The sequence below is a fragment of the Acinonyx jubatus genome, chromosome B3, assembly GCF_027475565.1.
Source record: "Acinonyx jubatus isolate Ajub_Pintada_27869175 chromosome B3, VMU_Ajub_asm_v1.0, whole genome shotgun sequence".
In the NCBI taxonomy this organism is placed as follows: Eukaryota; Metazoa; Chordata; class Mammalia; order Carnivora; family Felidae; genus Acinonyx; species Acinonyx jubatus.
The window spans coordinates 133,927,209-133,942,848 of NC_069386.1; the positions used below are offsets into that span (position 1 = coordinate 133,927,209).

At 38.9% G+C, this 15,640-nt stretch overlaps 1 protein-coding gene across 20 annotated transcripts in view; it reads left to right on the plus strand.

Moving 5' to 3' along the window:
• UNC79 (unc-79 homolog, NALCN channel complex subunit) overlaps positions 1-15,640 on the plus strand; it is a 315,670-nt gene that overhangs the window by 164,297 nt on the left and 135,733 nt on the right. For all 20 annotated transcript variants that reach the window (XM_053224882.1, XM_053224883.1, XM_053224884.1 and 17 more), the window contains 3 exons: positions 757-986; positions 3,122-3,293; positions 4,669-4,899. In XM_053224882.1, the coding sequence (XP_053080857.1) occupies positions 757-986; positions 3,122-3,293; positions 4,669-4,899 (633 nt within the window). The remainder of the gene's footprint in view (positions 1-756; positions 987-3,121; positions 3,294-4,668; positions 4,900-15,640) is intronic.

Consider the following 15,640-nt stretch of genomic DNA (forward strand, 5'->3'; position numbering starts at 1 on the left):
GTCAGGGCAGCTCTGACATAGCCCCCTTGGACTCTGGAATCTGTCTTACGTGCCCCTACTTTTCTCATTGGCATCCCTTCATCTGTTGACTCCTTGCCTATAGTTAATGTCAGCAGCTGGTTCTATGAATGGTTCTTGCTGTGTTTTGCTATATTCCTGTGGTGTCTGTTGACGTATTTGATGTATTCTTTAGGTCTTAATGGAAAGAATGCTGGCGGAGGGCGTGAGTGGGTGGGAGGCCTGCTTAGGGCCCCCTACCTGTCCTTGAACACAGCAAGGACAGGAGAGCTGCCCTGGAAATCTGCTCCTTCAGTGGTGGATAAGTAATTTGAAAGTAATTTGGGGGAAATTATTCCCTTCCTATTCTGATGTGCTGTGATGCACTCTCTCTGGACCACAGTTTTAGGTTTTTTCCTCCATATTTCTGCTGAAAACTCTTGAAACACTAACTGGAAATAATCCAGAAAGCGCCCCATCCCCAACCCATGACTGAGGTAGCTTTACAGAGAGCTTTTCAACACAGTTCCACTCCTCCCTCTTTAGAGCTTTTCTGCCACTCACACCAATAGAAACCACATCTTACCTTCATTTTTAGCTCTGCCTGAAATCTAACTGGTTAGGGGTGACCCGTGTTTTGGAAACTTTAGAAATGTGCAGCCACTTTCAGCGGCCCCTTTACATTCCGTTTGTTCCACTTCTTAGCCCCATTTACCTCAGTGACCAGTTTTAGTTGATTTCGCTATTTTTTGCTTCTAGAACTGCAGTTCCCATGTAAGAAGAGCAGTTGTTACCTGCTTTTCAGCGGGCTGCTGTGGCCGTCACGGAAACAGGCCCGTTCGGTACTGCAAGAGATGCCACTCGAATCATCACAGCAATGAAGTGGGGGCCGCGTCGGAGACCCACCTCTATCAGACCTCCCCTCCACCCATCAACACTCGGGAATGCGGTGCCGAGGAGCTGGTCTGCGCCGTGGAGGCTGTGATCAGGTAACAGGCAGCTGGTTAGTGGTCTACCGGAAACACCACCTTGGTTTTGAGCCACCCTTGGCACATTGGTAAAGTTCACTCAACTTCAGGTGCCCTCAGCCTAGCCTCTCACCTTCCATAATGCAGTGATGATTTTTTTTAAGTTTATTTATTCATTTTGAGAGAGAGAGAGAGAGAGAGAGAGTGTGTGTGTGTGTGTGTGTGTGTGTGTGTGTGTATGCAAGTTGGGGAGCAGCAGAGAGAGGGTGAGAGAGAGAGAGAGAGAGAGAGAGAGAGAGAATCCCAGACAGACTCCGCGCTGTCAGTGCAGAGCACAGAGCCCTATGCGGGGCTGGAACTCATAAACCATGAGATCATGGTCTGAGCCCAGGTCAGATGCTTAACCACGTGAGCTACACAGCCACCCCAGTGACGATGTTTTAATTCATTCATTCAGCCAAGCGTGTGTTAGGCACTTGGGAGACAAGAGAGAATGAAATGTAGTCTCCACCTTCACCTTACCCATGTAGGGAGTATAAAGACAGAAGCACAGGATTGCGGTTCAGTATGGTAAGCAGAGTGATAGTGCAGAGCAGAGTTTTAGGAAAGTGAAGCAGAGGCACCCCTCAGAGTGAGGGGTGGGAAGGGGGTGCCTGAGGCCTGACTGTGCACTGTAAAGTGTGGGCGAGCTCTAGGTAATTCGGTACTGGGGTAAAGCTGCAGGCTCTCCAGTGAGACAGGAGCCCAGTCGTGCACGCGGTTGGCTTTCTCTCCTATCACGTGACAGAAAAAGGAGCTTTGGAAATGATAACTTCCAGACTTGTTCTCTTTTTGCATAATAGTCACTGAAGCAAGATTTTTAAAAATTAAAGAAATAATATTGGACTGTATGTTTTAAGGATAGAGACTCTTTTCTGTGTCTCTTACTTCAGTGGCTGATGCATGTAGAAATGCAATAAATGTCAAATGAAACATTACAGAAAGTTTGGAAATAGAAGAAAAAACCAACTATACTGCTGTCATCATTATCAGTGTTGCACATGTTCTAGTTTTACTCAAATGCATATTTATAGAATTACAATCACAGTATATCATAATTTTTGATATAACATTATACCATTAGCTCTTTTGCATGTTGTTAGATAGTTTCTGTATTTACCATTTTTAGTGGAAACATAATTTTCATCTAGATTATTTCCCTCCACCTTTAGATTTTTAGATTGCTTCCATTTTTACTATTATATATTACTGTGATAAATATTGTTGTGAATAGTGCTGTTTTTCTATTTTTTATTTTTTTAGGGTAGATGACCAGATATGGTTGGCTGGGTCAAAGGGTATGAATGCTTTAATGGCTATTGATGCATTACCAAACCGATTTTCAGAGTGTACATATGAATTTATAATGCCAAAAGCATTGTATGAAATTGCTAGTTTTGGCTACACTCTTGCCAACATTGGGTCTTATTCTTACAAATTATGACTTGTTGGGGTGCCCTGGTAACTCAGTCAGTTAAGCATCCACCTCTTGGTTTCGGCCCGGATCATGATCTCATAGTTGGCAAGTTTGAGCCCTGTATCAGGCTCCGCACTGACTGGCAGAGACTGGGATTCTCTCTCACCCTCTCTCTCTGCCCCTCCCCTGCTTGCACTTTCTCTCTCTCTCTCTCTCTCAAAATAAATAAATAAACTGAAAAAAAATTATGACTTGTTTAGCAGGTTGAAAAAGGAGTCTTTGTTGCTCATTTACAGATCTTTGAATATCAGATATTGAGTGTTTTTCCATTTGGGTATAAATTCTTCAGTCTCTCTTTGTACCATGCATTTGAGGTCCACATAACTTCAGATTAGATCTAGGGGAAGTATTGGCATCTAGCGGGATGGTTGGTACACTGGAAGCCAGAAGGCATCAGTTCTGCCTGATTCTAATTGATTGGAGGAAGCAGCCTCTTTGTCCCTCAGTTTATTCACTTTGGAAATGGGGATGGAGTACAACATAGTAAAGAACTGAAATTAGGCCTGTTGGAGCAACTTCTACCAATTGGAAGGATAGCAGTCAGTTATGCCTGAGTACTCATGAAGTAGTTGCTCTGAATAGGTCATAACCTAGAATGTGTTTTTCAATCACCTAACTTGACATCTCTCATCTTTGGCAGCTTGTTGAAAGAAGCCGAGTTCCATGCTGAGCAGCGGGAATATGAGCTGAATCGCCGGCGGCAGCTGGGACTTTCCTCTTCCCACCATTCCCTGGATAACACTGACTTTGACAACAAGGATGATGATAAACACGACCAGCGACTACTCAGTCAATTTGGAATATGGTTTTTAGTAAGAAAATAAGTTAGCTATTCTCTGCTTTCTTATTTCTCATGACAACATTGCACCAATGAGGAATATTTCCCGTTCTTTTTAAAGAAGTTAGTGAATAGTGAAAAGTTAACCTTAGCGGTGGAACTCTATATTGTCTATATTGTAGGACAGTGGCTCTCAACCCTGGGCTGCACATTGGATTTCCCTGGGAAAGCTTTCAAAGAATGGCAATGCCCAGATCCCACCCTAGCATCTTGGGAACTTTTAAAAAAGCTTCCTTGTTGATTCTAATGAATAGCCAGGTGTTGAAGCCTACTGGCCAGACCCTTGACTGTTTGAAATGCACCTTTGACAGAAAATGGATGGGAATGTTGCTAGGGTATGTTGTGAAATAACTGAGTCAATATAATTTACAGATCATTCGCATCCTATCATCTATACACATGACATTTTTCTTGAAAGTTCAGTATCTGTGGCACTTTTTGTTTATTTAGGGCAAGTTTGCATACAACCAGAAAAATCAGAGCTGTATTAACACAGGCAATTTGATTGTTTTTGACTGATTCACAGGCAACATTCATTCAGTAAAGATCAAACATCCCAATCCCAAATTCCATGCAAGCTGAACATGGCAGTTCTGTTAGAGAAGCGGACTTTTGTTTTTGCCCAACGGAGACATAGATTGAGTCTCCATAGTAATATATCTCTTTTATGCTTTTACATGGTTATCTGAAAAAGTTGTGTTTTGTTTTGTCTTACCAAATTGGTATTTAATTGCTGATTTCACATATTTTGCTCCTAGAGCTTACTACCTAATGACATAATGACTGCTATTATGAACTCTTTGAAGGCAAGGATACTGTTTTATTTATTTGTACATTCCTGACTCCTACTATTGTGTTTCATAAAAGATTATTGCAGAATGAATAATGAATAAACGATGAGCTGTTTTTAAAAGGCTATTTGTAATGTGCTGAATTAGGGGGCTCTAGGCTTTCAGAATTATTACTGATAGAAAATCCTTAGCTAAATCTGATAATTTTAGAATGCAAACATAGGTAGATTACTTTTTCACTGAAGATATTTATGAAATTTCACTTTGTAGACCTAACTTTTAAAAAAGCATTGATCTAGTGTAGATTACAAAATAGGTTTCTTCTAGGAGAAAAGGCTTATCGAAAGGTGCAATCTCGAGGGGAAATTATTGTTGCAATCCTTCTCTCCCTGTAAGGAATGCAGTTTCTAGGTTAAATGATCCTGTGTCATTTATAAACTGCCTACTTTAGATGGATTATTGGGAACCTTTTTTTTTTTTTTTTTGCCGTTAAACGAATCTTAATAATGATGTAAAATGGATGAAGGCTAAAGCAGAGTCTAATCTGCCCATTTCCAGGTGAGCCTTTGCACGCCCAGTGAGAACACACCTACAGAGAGCTTGGCCAGGCTGGTGGCCATGGTGTTTCAGTGGTTCCACTCCACGGCATATATGATGGACGATGAAGTTGGAAGTTTGGTGGAAAAACTGAAGCCTCAGTTTGTCACCAAGTGGTTGAAGACAGTCTGTGATGTTCGCTTTGATGTCATGGTCATGTGCCTTCTTCCCAAACCAATGGAATTTGCCAGGGTAAGTGGAGGCCCCCCACTCTGACCTTGTTGGAGAGGAATTGGGAGAAACACTTCCCTAGCCATTAGCATGTTATCATTGTCTATAGAAGAGCGTCTCTCCTTATTTTAGTCAATACAGCTGAATGAGGTTAGTTGAGCAACTACATTTTAGGTGATGTGCTGCTTTGATGTTGGTTTGGGATGAAGAATGGTAAAACGAATATGTGAGATATCTTTAAGAATTTACAAGAAGATAAAAAAATGGGGCACCTCGGTGGCTCTTGATTTTGGCTCAGCTCACGATCACGTGGTTTGTGGGGTCATGCCCCATGTCAGGCTCTGAGCTGATAGACTGGAGCCTGCTTGGGATTCTCTCTCTTCCTTTCTCTCTGCTTCTCTCCTGCTCGTGCACTCTCTCTCTCTCTTTCTCAAAATTAAAAAAAAAAAAAAAATTTAAGGGAGGATTCATCCCTGACTTTGCTGAATGTATTTTTTTAAATTAAGAAACAGAAGAAAAAAGTTTTTCTATGAGATTTCAAGGTCTCAGTCCTTCTCTGGTCTACTGTCTGTGTAAAGGCTAACATTTGATTAGGAGCAATTTCTGTGGTTTCACATAAATTTCTAGAAGTGAACGGCAGAAATCCCTGCCCTCTCATTTGGAATGCCACAAAAGGCATAGGACGTGCCAAAATGCTCCCTTTCCTCCAGCTTATAGGACAAATTCCTCTGAGCTCATCCTTTTGCTTAGTGGATTATAGGCTTCAGATACACAGCTGGTAAGACCCCATATTTTTAAAATATAATATAATTTGTGTCTAACTTAGCAAGGTAGATGTCCAGAATCAGTTTTTGGCAGAAATATAGGACATTTTTTCAAGATATTTTCTGGATTTTATTTTGTGATTATTTTGGTTTGTTTTCAATGAGATAGGGAGGCATTTTTCAGTCTAGTTAAGACATTTAAGGATAAAATAGAACACAGACCATCTAAAGAAATAGCTTTCGTTAGGTTTCCAGGACACAGAGTAGTTCTGTGGGTGATTCAAGATATACTTTTTTCTTCTTTGGTGCCACCTACTGACTCACATATAAAATTGGAGTTTTGCATAACAGAAATTCCCTATTTTGTGGCATTATTTGACTGTGTTGATATGTTTTTTATTATTATTTCCTTTGGAATAGTAAAGGATTGGTCCAATCTGATTATCGAAGATAAGAGGAAATGGTAGCTGAGGGCCTGTAAAAGACACATTTGGGAGAGAAAAGACAAAGTTTATTTATACTTATAGTCAGTACTCAGTACATTGCTGCATATCAGTGATGGGCATCTCCCTCAGTAGCCAAAGATAAACAGTGTAGGGTAGGGAGTTAGGGCTGGAATGGGAAGATATGGAAGGTTCTCTTGAGCCTTTTGCTACTTAGTGGCACTGGGCAGTCTGTCTCCACAGCAGCTGAATTCACATAAATTTCACAAAAATTCACAGGTAACTCCCTTTAATGGAAATGATATTTCTGAAAGCTCTGCTTTAGTCGGACAAGGGAAGTTGGGATAAAGTTTCTGCATCTTCTTTAGTTCTAACGTTTTCATTAAAATGATCCTTATGACAAGTGTGGGGGTCTGAGTGGTTCCGCACATTTCTCTCATCTGAAACTTCGAGAGAAGTTTCACACCAAAAGGAAGGTAGGTTGATTGCTGTAGATTTGGGTTAGGAGCTTCCAGGTAAGAGATCTGCAAAGGAGGAAGCAGGCATAGATTAGGACGAGGAAACAAACACAAAAAAACCTGAGATTAATGGTGACAGTAGACTCTAAACCTAGTTTCCAAGGTCAGAGGGCAGCCAGTCAGGATTTGCAGATGTTGGGCTCAAAGTGTCTTTAGACAATAGAGTGAGGTCGTCAGTGTCTCTGTCCTGGGTATGAGCAGTGCATGGGCGATGCTGGTGTTTGGTGAGATTCCTGACTGGCCCTGGCTATTGCCACAAGTCCTTTGAACCTCAAATCAAATTGTCTTGCTCTGGCTTGCAGGGCTTTGGGACAAGACAACCTAGAGTCTCAATAGGATCTAGGCCGTCAGGTTTTAGTTTTCAGTGACACCAAGTAAGCAGGGTGGGAGGAAAATTGGAAATACCAGTTACTGACAAAATGTGCGAGACAACAGGATTCAGTTTATGAGGAGGTGACAAATAGCTCAAAGACCGTGAGCAGGACTAGAGTCTGATAATTCACAAGGGTGGGTTATAGTTTTCCATTGAAACATAAAATTTCTGTCTATAGTCACCCCCCATTTTCATCATAGATAATCAAAATAAGATTAATCTTATTCACAAAGTAAGACTAGTCTCATTAAATTTGGCCTAATTATTTATGTAGATGCAGCGACAGTCAATGGTAATTGACCAAAATAAACCTTTAATGTTGGCTGTGCTGGAATGTTTATGGAGAATCTCAGATTGGGCTTTTAGAAACCGCTAGAGGTTAGGATGCTAAGCCAGTAACTTGTCATCATACTTCATCTACAGTACCTCTAGATTTGGGTAAATTTATCTCTGAGGTCACCAAAATATTCTAAGTTTCCTGGACCTTTCAGAAAGTAACATTTCGTATTTGCTTATCCTGTTTTTTCCAAGAGGGCTTTGTAAGCACTGGCTCCTTCATGTCAACGTTAGTTCCTTAAAACTGGTCATATCTGATTCTATGCACATCCTTCTCTACTATGACAGTCTAGGCAAAGTTTTTTACCAGTTTTTCTGATTATGTTCTTTTACAAGGAGAACAGATTGAGAAACTTGTGCATGGAAATAAAAACACTAAGAGTTTCTGAACTCTGAAGGGTCAGATGTGGGGGGAGAAAAAGACAAGTGTTTTGTTGTTGTTTACAAAAATAATCTACTAAATTCTTGTGAGTTGTAGCTAGTTTAAGAAAAACCTTATATCCAGAAAATAGAACATTAAAGAGCCAGCAAAGTTCCAAACTAAAAAACCACAAAAAAAGATTACCTTTCTTCATCAGTTCATTCAACCTAATCTAATTAATTAAAAAAATTTTTTTAAGTTTGTTTATTTATTTTTGAGAGGGGTGGGGAGGGGCAGAGAGAGAGAGGGAGAAAGAGAATCTCAAGCAGGCTCTGCACCATCAGCGTGGAGCCCGATGTGGGGCTCGAATTCACAAACCATGAGATTGTGATCTGAGCTGACACAGAGTCCAGATGCTTAACCAACGGAACCACCCAAGTGCCCCAACCCCATCTAATTAACTTTTGTTCCTTTTAATCTTGGGTAGCAGTTTTAGGAACACATCAGCTTCTCCACCAGCGTTCTGGAATCCTTTCTCAGGCCGGCAGCATGCAATACTACCAGAAGCTTGTACTCAGTATTGCCTGTCATACTGTTCCTGGGTCTCAGAGACAGTTCTTTTTGCTAAAGCCAAAGCCTTCTATCTAGTGGTTGATCACAAGAGCTTTCAGGAAAACATTAGGAAAAAAACAATAACAAACTGTGAATGATAAAAGACTTTAGAAATGGCTATAATCAGATCCTCTGAGAGTACTGGAATTATGATCACATTAGGGAAAGCATCAGGAGGCTATGTCATGAGCAGGAAAAGCAATGAAAAATTGCTAGAAATTTCATAACATTTTACCTATACAAATATAAGCTAGGGAAGGTTAAGCATCTCTTCGTATTTGATGATGCTTTTCATGCAATTCAGCATATCAAGTAAACCTAATTGGTTATTGGAAACCCAATATCTTATTTTACTAGAAAAAGAAAAAAATCCTTTGAGATTTTCTGGAGGCCCTCTGAGAAATCTCAAAGCCAGTTTGAGATCAAGATTTTATTAAGGACTTGATTTTGGGAAGGCAAAAATATGAAAGTTGTCAGAAATGTCAAAAGGTTTAAACACTTAATTCACCAGGATCACAGGGTCACTATGAAACAATACTTAATTATCCATTTAACCACAAGGACAAAAAGATTTCAAAAGTAAATATAGGATGTAACATGCTAATTAAAAAATAGGCTTTTTTGTTTTAATTGAGAAGACTTAGTTCTCTTAAATAATTCAGGACATGGGGCACAGGAAATTATGGTAAGACACAGAATAGTTGTTTCCTAGACACATTATTGAAAAGGTAAAGAAAAACCTTGTTCAATTTCTTTTCTTTTTATCCTTTTACTTTATTATTATTATTTTTTTAAATTTAAATCCAAGTTAGTTGACATTAGTATAATAATGATTTCAGGAATAGAATTTAGTGATTCATCATGTAATATAACACCCAGTGCTCATCCCAAGTGCCCTCCTTAATGCCTCTCACCCATCTAGACCATCCCCCCACCCAACACCCCACCAGCAACCCTCAGTTTGTTCTCTATATTTAAGAGTCTCTTACAGTTTGTCTCCAACTCTGCTTTTATCTTATTTTTCCTTCCCTTCCCTTATGTTCATCTGTTTTGTATCTTAAAGTCCTCATATGAGTGAAATCATATGATATTTGTCTTTTTCTGAGTGACTTATTTCACTTAGCATAATACACTATGGTTCCATCCAAATTGTTGCAAATGGCAAGATTTCATTCTCTTTAATTGCTGAATAGTATTCCATTATACATATATATATAATGGAATACTATTACTATTATATATATAATATATATATTACTATTTTATATATATATATATATATATATATATATATATATATATATATATACATACATACATACATACACACCACATCTTCTTTATTTATCCATTTTTCAGTCAGTGGACATTTGGGCTCTTTCCACACTTTGGCTCTTGTCGATAGTGCTGCTATAAACATTGGGGTGCATATGCCCTTTTGAATCAGCACTTCTGTATCCTTTGGATACATATCTAGTAGTGCAATTACTGGGTCATAGGGTAGGTCTATTTTTAATTTTTTGAGGAAACTCCACACTGTTTTCCAGAGTGGCTGCACCAGTTTGCATTCCCACCAGCAGTGCGAAAGAATTCCTCTTTCTCCACATCCTTGCCAACATCTGTTGTTGCCTGACTTGTTAATGTTAGCCATTCTGACAGGGGTGAGGTGGCATCTCATTGTGGTTTTAATTTGCATTTCCCTGGTGATGAGTGAAGTTGAGCATTTTTTCATGTGTCAGTTGGCCATCTGGATGGCTTCTTTGGAGAAGTGTCTATTCATGTCTTTTGCCCATTTCTTCACTGGATTATTTGTTTTTTGGGTGTGGAATTTGACAAGTTCTTTGTAGATTTTGGATACTAACCCTTTATCTGATATGTCATTTGCAAATATCTTCTCCCATTCTGTCGGCTGCCTTTTAGTTTTTTTGCTGACTGTTTTCTTTGCTGTGCAGAAGCCTTTTTTCTTGATGAGGTCTCAATAGTTCTTTTTGCTTTTGTTTCCCTTACCTCTGGAGACATGTTGAGTAAGAAGTTGCTGCGGCTGACGTCAAAGAGGTAGTTGCCTGTTTTCTCCTCTAGGGATGGCTTCCTGTCTAACATTTAGGCCTTTCATCCATTTTGAGTTTATTTTTGTTTATGGGGTAAGAAAGTGGTCCAGGTTCATTGTTCTGCATGTCGCTGTCCAGTTTTCCCAGCACCACTTGCTGAAGAGACTGTCTTTGTTCCATTGGATGTTCTTTCCTGCTTTGTTAAAGATTAGTTGGCCATACATTTGTGGGTCCATCTCTGGGTTCTCTATTCTCCTCCATTGATCTGAGTGTTTTTGTGCCAGTACCATACTGTCTTGATGATTACAGTTTTATAGTACAGCTTGAAGTCCAGGATTATGATGCCTCTAGCTTTGGTTTTCTTTTTCAGGATTGCTTTGGCTATTCGGGGTCTTTTCTGGTTCCACACAAATTTTAGGGTGTTTTTTTTGTTCTAGCTCTGTGAAGCATGCTGGTGTTATTTTGGGTAGTATCTACATTTAACGATATTTGTTCTTCCAATTCATGAGCATGGAATTTGTGTGTGTGTCTTCTTCAATTTCTTTCATAAGCTTTCTATAGTTTTCAGTGTATAGATTTTTCACCTCTTTGATCAGGTTTATTCTTAGGTATTTTATGGTTTTGGGTGCAATTGTAAATGGGATTGATTCCTTGATTTCTCTTTCTGCTGCTTTATTATTGGTGTATAGAAATGCAACTGATTTCTGTACATTGATTTTATATCCTGTGACTTTGCTGAATTCATGTATCAGTTCTAGCAGTTTATTGGTAGAGTCTTTGGGGTTTTCCACACAGAGTGTCATGTCATCTGCGAAGAGTGAAAATTTGACTTCCTCCCTGTCGATTTGGATGCCTTTTATTTCTTTATGTTGTCTGATTGCTGAGGCTAGGACTTCCAACAGTGTATTGAGTAACAGTGGTGAGAGTGGACATCTTTGTCATGTTTCTGACCTTAGGAGGAAAGCTCTCAATTTTTCCCCCTTGAGGATGATATTAGTGGTGGGTCATTCATATTTGGCCTTTATGGTCTTGAGGTATGATCCTTTTATCCCTTCTATCCCTTTTCTTGATGGTTTTTATTAAGAAATGATGCTATATTTTATCAAATGCTTTTTTTGCATGCAATTTCTTATTAAGAAGACACCAGTAACCCAAAAAACTTTGTCCTTTTTTGAGAAAGAAAACCAAACTCAGGGGCGCCTGGGTGGCTCAATTGGTTAAGCATCCAGCTTTGGCTCAGGTCGTGATCTCATGGTTCATGGGTTTGAGCCCCGCATCGGGCTCTGTGATGGCAGCTCAGAGCCTGGAACCTGCTTCGGATTCTGTCTCCCTGTCTCTGTGCCCCTCCCCTGCTTGTGCTCTGTCTCTCAAAAATAAATAAACATTGACAAAAAAAAAAAAATAGCCCAAACACAGGTTTTATACTGCTACACTGTTAATATTAAAGTTCACTTGGTGTTGTATGGAAACCACTTTGACAATAAATTTCATATTTAAAAAAATAATAAAATAAAATAAAATAAAATAAAATAAAATAAAATAAAATAAAATAAAATAAAAAAAAATAAAGTTCACTTAAAAAACTTTCCCCATCAATCTTAGCCAGTTTGACCACACAAGGTAAGATTCTCTCTCTGTCCTCCACCCCCACCCTCCACACCATCCTTTACAACTTTTTATTTCTATTCAGGTTTTTGTCCTTCACGTTACTCTTTTTTTATTCTAGGAAGCCTTCATACCACCTCTACAGAATGACTTTAGGACAGAATTACTCTTTTTGTCCTTAACAAAATTGTCTCATATATTCCTTAAATATTCTGCATACGGAGTTTTTTCCATCACTCTTACTATTTCTAATAGTTTCACTTATATATATTGATCATAGTTTTCACCACTTGATAACCTCTATTTTTCAGAGAAAACCAGGAGGTAGACAGTTTGTGAATTTCCTGTCACCTACCAGTGTTTTGTAGCATATTAGCAAATTTTATGAATATACTACTTTATAACCTCAAGAGCTATACTTCATGGTATAATTTCTCAATATGGCAAAAAGAACATATTTATTAACAGATCAAAATATCTTTAGTCTCTCTGTCATAATAAGAATCCAAAAGTAGGTGCACCTGGTGGCTCAGTTAGTTAAGCATTGACTCCTAGTTTTGGCTCAGGTCATGATCTCATGGTTTGTGAGGTCGAGACTCATGTCCATGCAGAGCCTGCTTGGGAATTTCTCTCTTTCCCTCTCTCTCTGCCCCTCCCCCTCTCACATGCACTTGTGCTCTCTGTCTCAAAATAAATAAACATAAAAAAAAAAGAATCTAAAAGTATATAAACTTGTATTCAGTAATTAATGTTTCAGTGTTTTGTCTTTTTTTCTTTTTAATGTTTATTTATTCTTGAGAGGGAGAGACAGAGCGCAAGCAGGGAAGGCGCGGAGAGAGAGGGAGACACAGACTCCAAAGCAGGCTCCAGGCTCCGAGCTGTCATCACAGAGCCTGACATGGGGCTCAAACTCACAAACCGTGAGATCGTGACCTGCGCCAAAGTTGGACACTTAACCGACTGAGCCACCCAGGCACCCCTCAGTGTTTTGTCTTATTTAGAAATGGTCTAGATATTCAACAGGTATATATCATTTAATGTAACTTAGTATAACTTTCGTTTCAAGCTATCAAAAACATTTTGGAAACTACTAAGTAGACATATTATAACACACAGTTATTGTTGAAATAAAGCTTGTCAGAATAATAATTTAATTAAAATTAAATCTATACGTTTTATAATCTTAAACATCTAGTAAATATAATATTAACTTACTTGACTAGAAAACCGACATAGAATAAAAATGTATGATTAGATTATACTCACTGCTGATAACTCAGAAGACACAACTGTTTTTATTAAACCAACTATATGAATCTCGTCTTGTTTATGAAAGATTTACCCAAATCACATGAACTTGAAAAACATTTGGGTTACTGTCTATATTTCTGAGAGTTTGGGGAATATTTAATTCATATAAGTTACGTTTTTAAAACTCATTTAGAATAGATCTTTCAATGGATTTTGTAAATTGTCAATACCATTCAGAAGTAACAAAATATCACATATACATAATATACCTATGCAAAAGTATAGACAGACACACATACAAATGGTCCCCAGTTTACCATGGTTTGACTTAGGATTTTTCGACTTTACAATGGTACAAGAGTGATACACATTCAGTAGAAACCGTACTTCAACATGTGAATTTCGATCTTTTCCTGGACTAGTGGTATGCAGTATGATCCTCACTCATGATGCTGGGCAGGGGCCACGAGCCTCAGCTCCCAGACAGCCACGTGGTCACTGGGTCAACCTTTGCTATACCAGCTACCGTTGCGCACCCACACAGCCATTCTGTTTTTCACTTGCAGTACAGTATTCAATAACTTACATGAGCTATTTAACACTTTATTATAAAATAGGCTTTGTATTAGATGATTTTGCCCAGCTGTAGGCCAATGTGAGTGTCCTGAGCACATGCAAGGTGGGCCAGGCTAAGCAATGATATTTGGTAAGTTGGGAGTGTTAAGTGTATCTTTAATTTATGGTATTTTCAACTTATGATGGGCTTATTAGGACACAATGCAATTTTGAGTTGAGAAAGATCTGTAGAGACCTTAACAGTAGAGACTGTCATAGTAATACAAAACTCACTAGTTTATGTAAGAGTTGTTTTTCAAATTCACTTTTCATCATCACTTTTATTCAAATTATGTTTCTAGCAGATAGAACAAGTGGTTAACTATTCAATGTAAGGACTAAAGCTTTTTATCAATATTTTTAGAGAGACCTTCAAGATCTTTTTATTTGCCCTGATGTGTAATGAAGGCTGTGGTTCAGCCTTAGGCAGTTAGTTATTTTAGTCCACTAAGAAGTTACTTTTTATTTTTTTGTATTTACTTTATTTTATTTATTTTTTTATTTTTGGGGGGTGCCTACAATCTTTATTTATTTTTAATAAAATTCATTGTCAAGTTGGCTAACATACAGTGTATACAGTGTGCTCTTGGTTTTCCATGATTCATTGCATACATACAACACCCAGTGCTCATCCCAACAAGTGCCCTCCTCAATGCCCATCAACCATTTTCCCCTCTCCCTCACCTCCCCCCCGCCCCCATTAACCCTCAGTTTGTTCTCTGTGTTTAAGAGTCTCTTATGGTTTGCCTTCCTCCCTCTCTGTAACCATTTTTTTCCCCCTTCCCTCTCCCTATGGTCTTCTGTTAAGTTTCTCAAGTTCCACATATGAGTGGAAACATATGATACCTGTCTCTCTCTGACTGACTTATTTCACTTAGCATAATACCCTCCAGTTCCGTTGCTGCAAAGGGCAGAATTTCATTCTTTCTCATTGTCAAGTAGTATTCCATTGTGTATATAAACCACATCTTCTTTATCCATTTTTAAAAGCTGGAATATGCTAAGGAAAAAGGCATTGGAGGTTTGCTAAGGCGGGGGGGGGGGTTAATTGGAGCTTCTCAGGAGGAAGAATAAATTTCTCCTTTTTTTAAAATTAATTTTTTTTTTAACCACAGGAGGCAATAGTACAAGTAAAAGCAAGACATCCCTTTGGCCTGAGAGCTAGCTATTTCCTTGGATGTTTGCATCTTAGAGAGATGCTTTCAGGACCTTGAGAAGATAGTTCTGAGGGGTAGAAGATTTACATCTCAAAGAGGGAGAGAAAGGATGCAAACTTTTAAAGTCACTGGTCTAAGAGGGTTTTGATTGGGACAAATAATGAATTCTCTAGGTAGCATGGAGCTTTTAGGAGCAGGCATTTTAAGGGAGGAGGGGTTTGGGAGGTGGGCAACATTATTTGTGCTGAGTCTGAAGTCTTGAGTGGGTCCACGTTGAGGCCTTAGTACAGAGGAGGGTTCAGGGGGGTCTGCCTGAGGAGGCTGAGGCCTGGGACAATTACTAATAAAGTGTTTATTCAGTGCAGCATAGTCCCCTTTTCCCATGTCCTGACTTTCTGTAGTATCTGCAGGCATCTTGAGATGAATAGGGGAAACTCTGGGATTGGGAAGAAGCATGGGTGGGCTTTGGGATACTTCTAGAACCACAATTACGTTTTTTGTAAAGATTCAATTAGTAAGGCGAGGACAGTTATTTTTAATTCTTCAAAGAATAAGATGGCAGCCTTGATAATATTTAATTAAGGAGCTGGGCTACCCCCTTGACTGCATTAATTTGAATTCTTTATATCAATGAGAGGCTTTCCAACTAAGGGGAAAACAGAAGATTCCTATGTTCTGA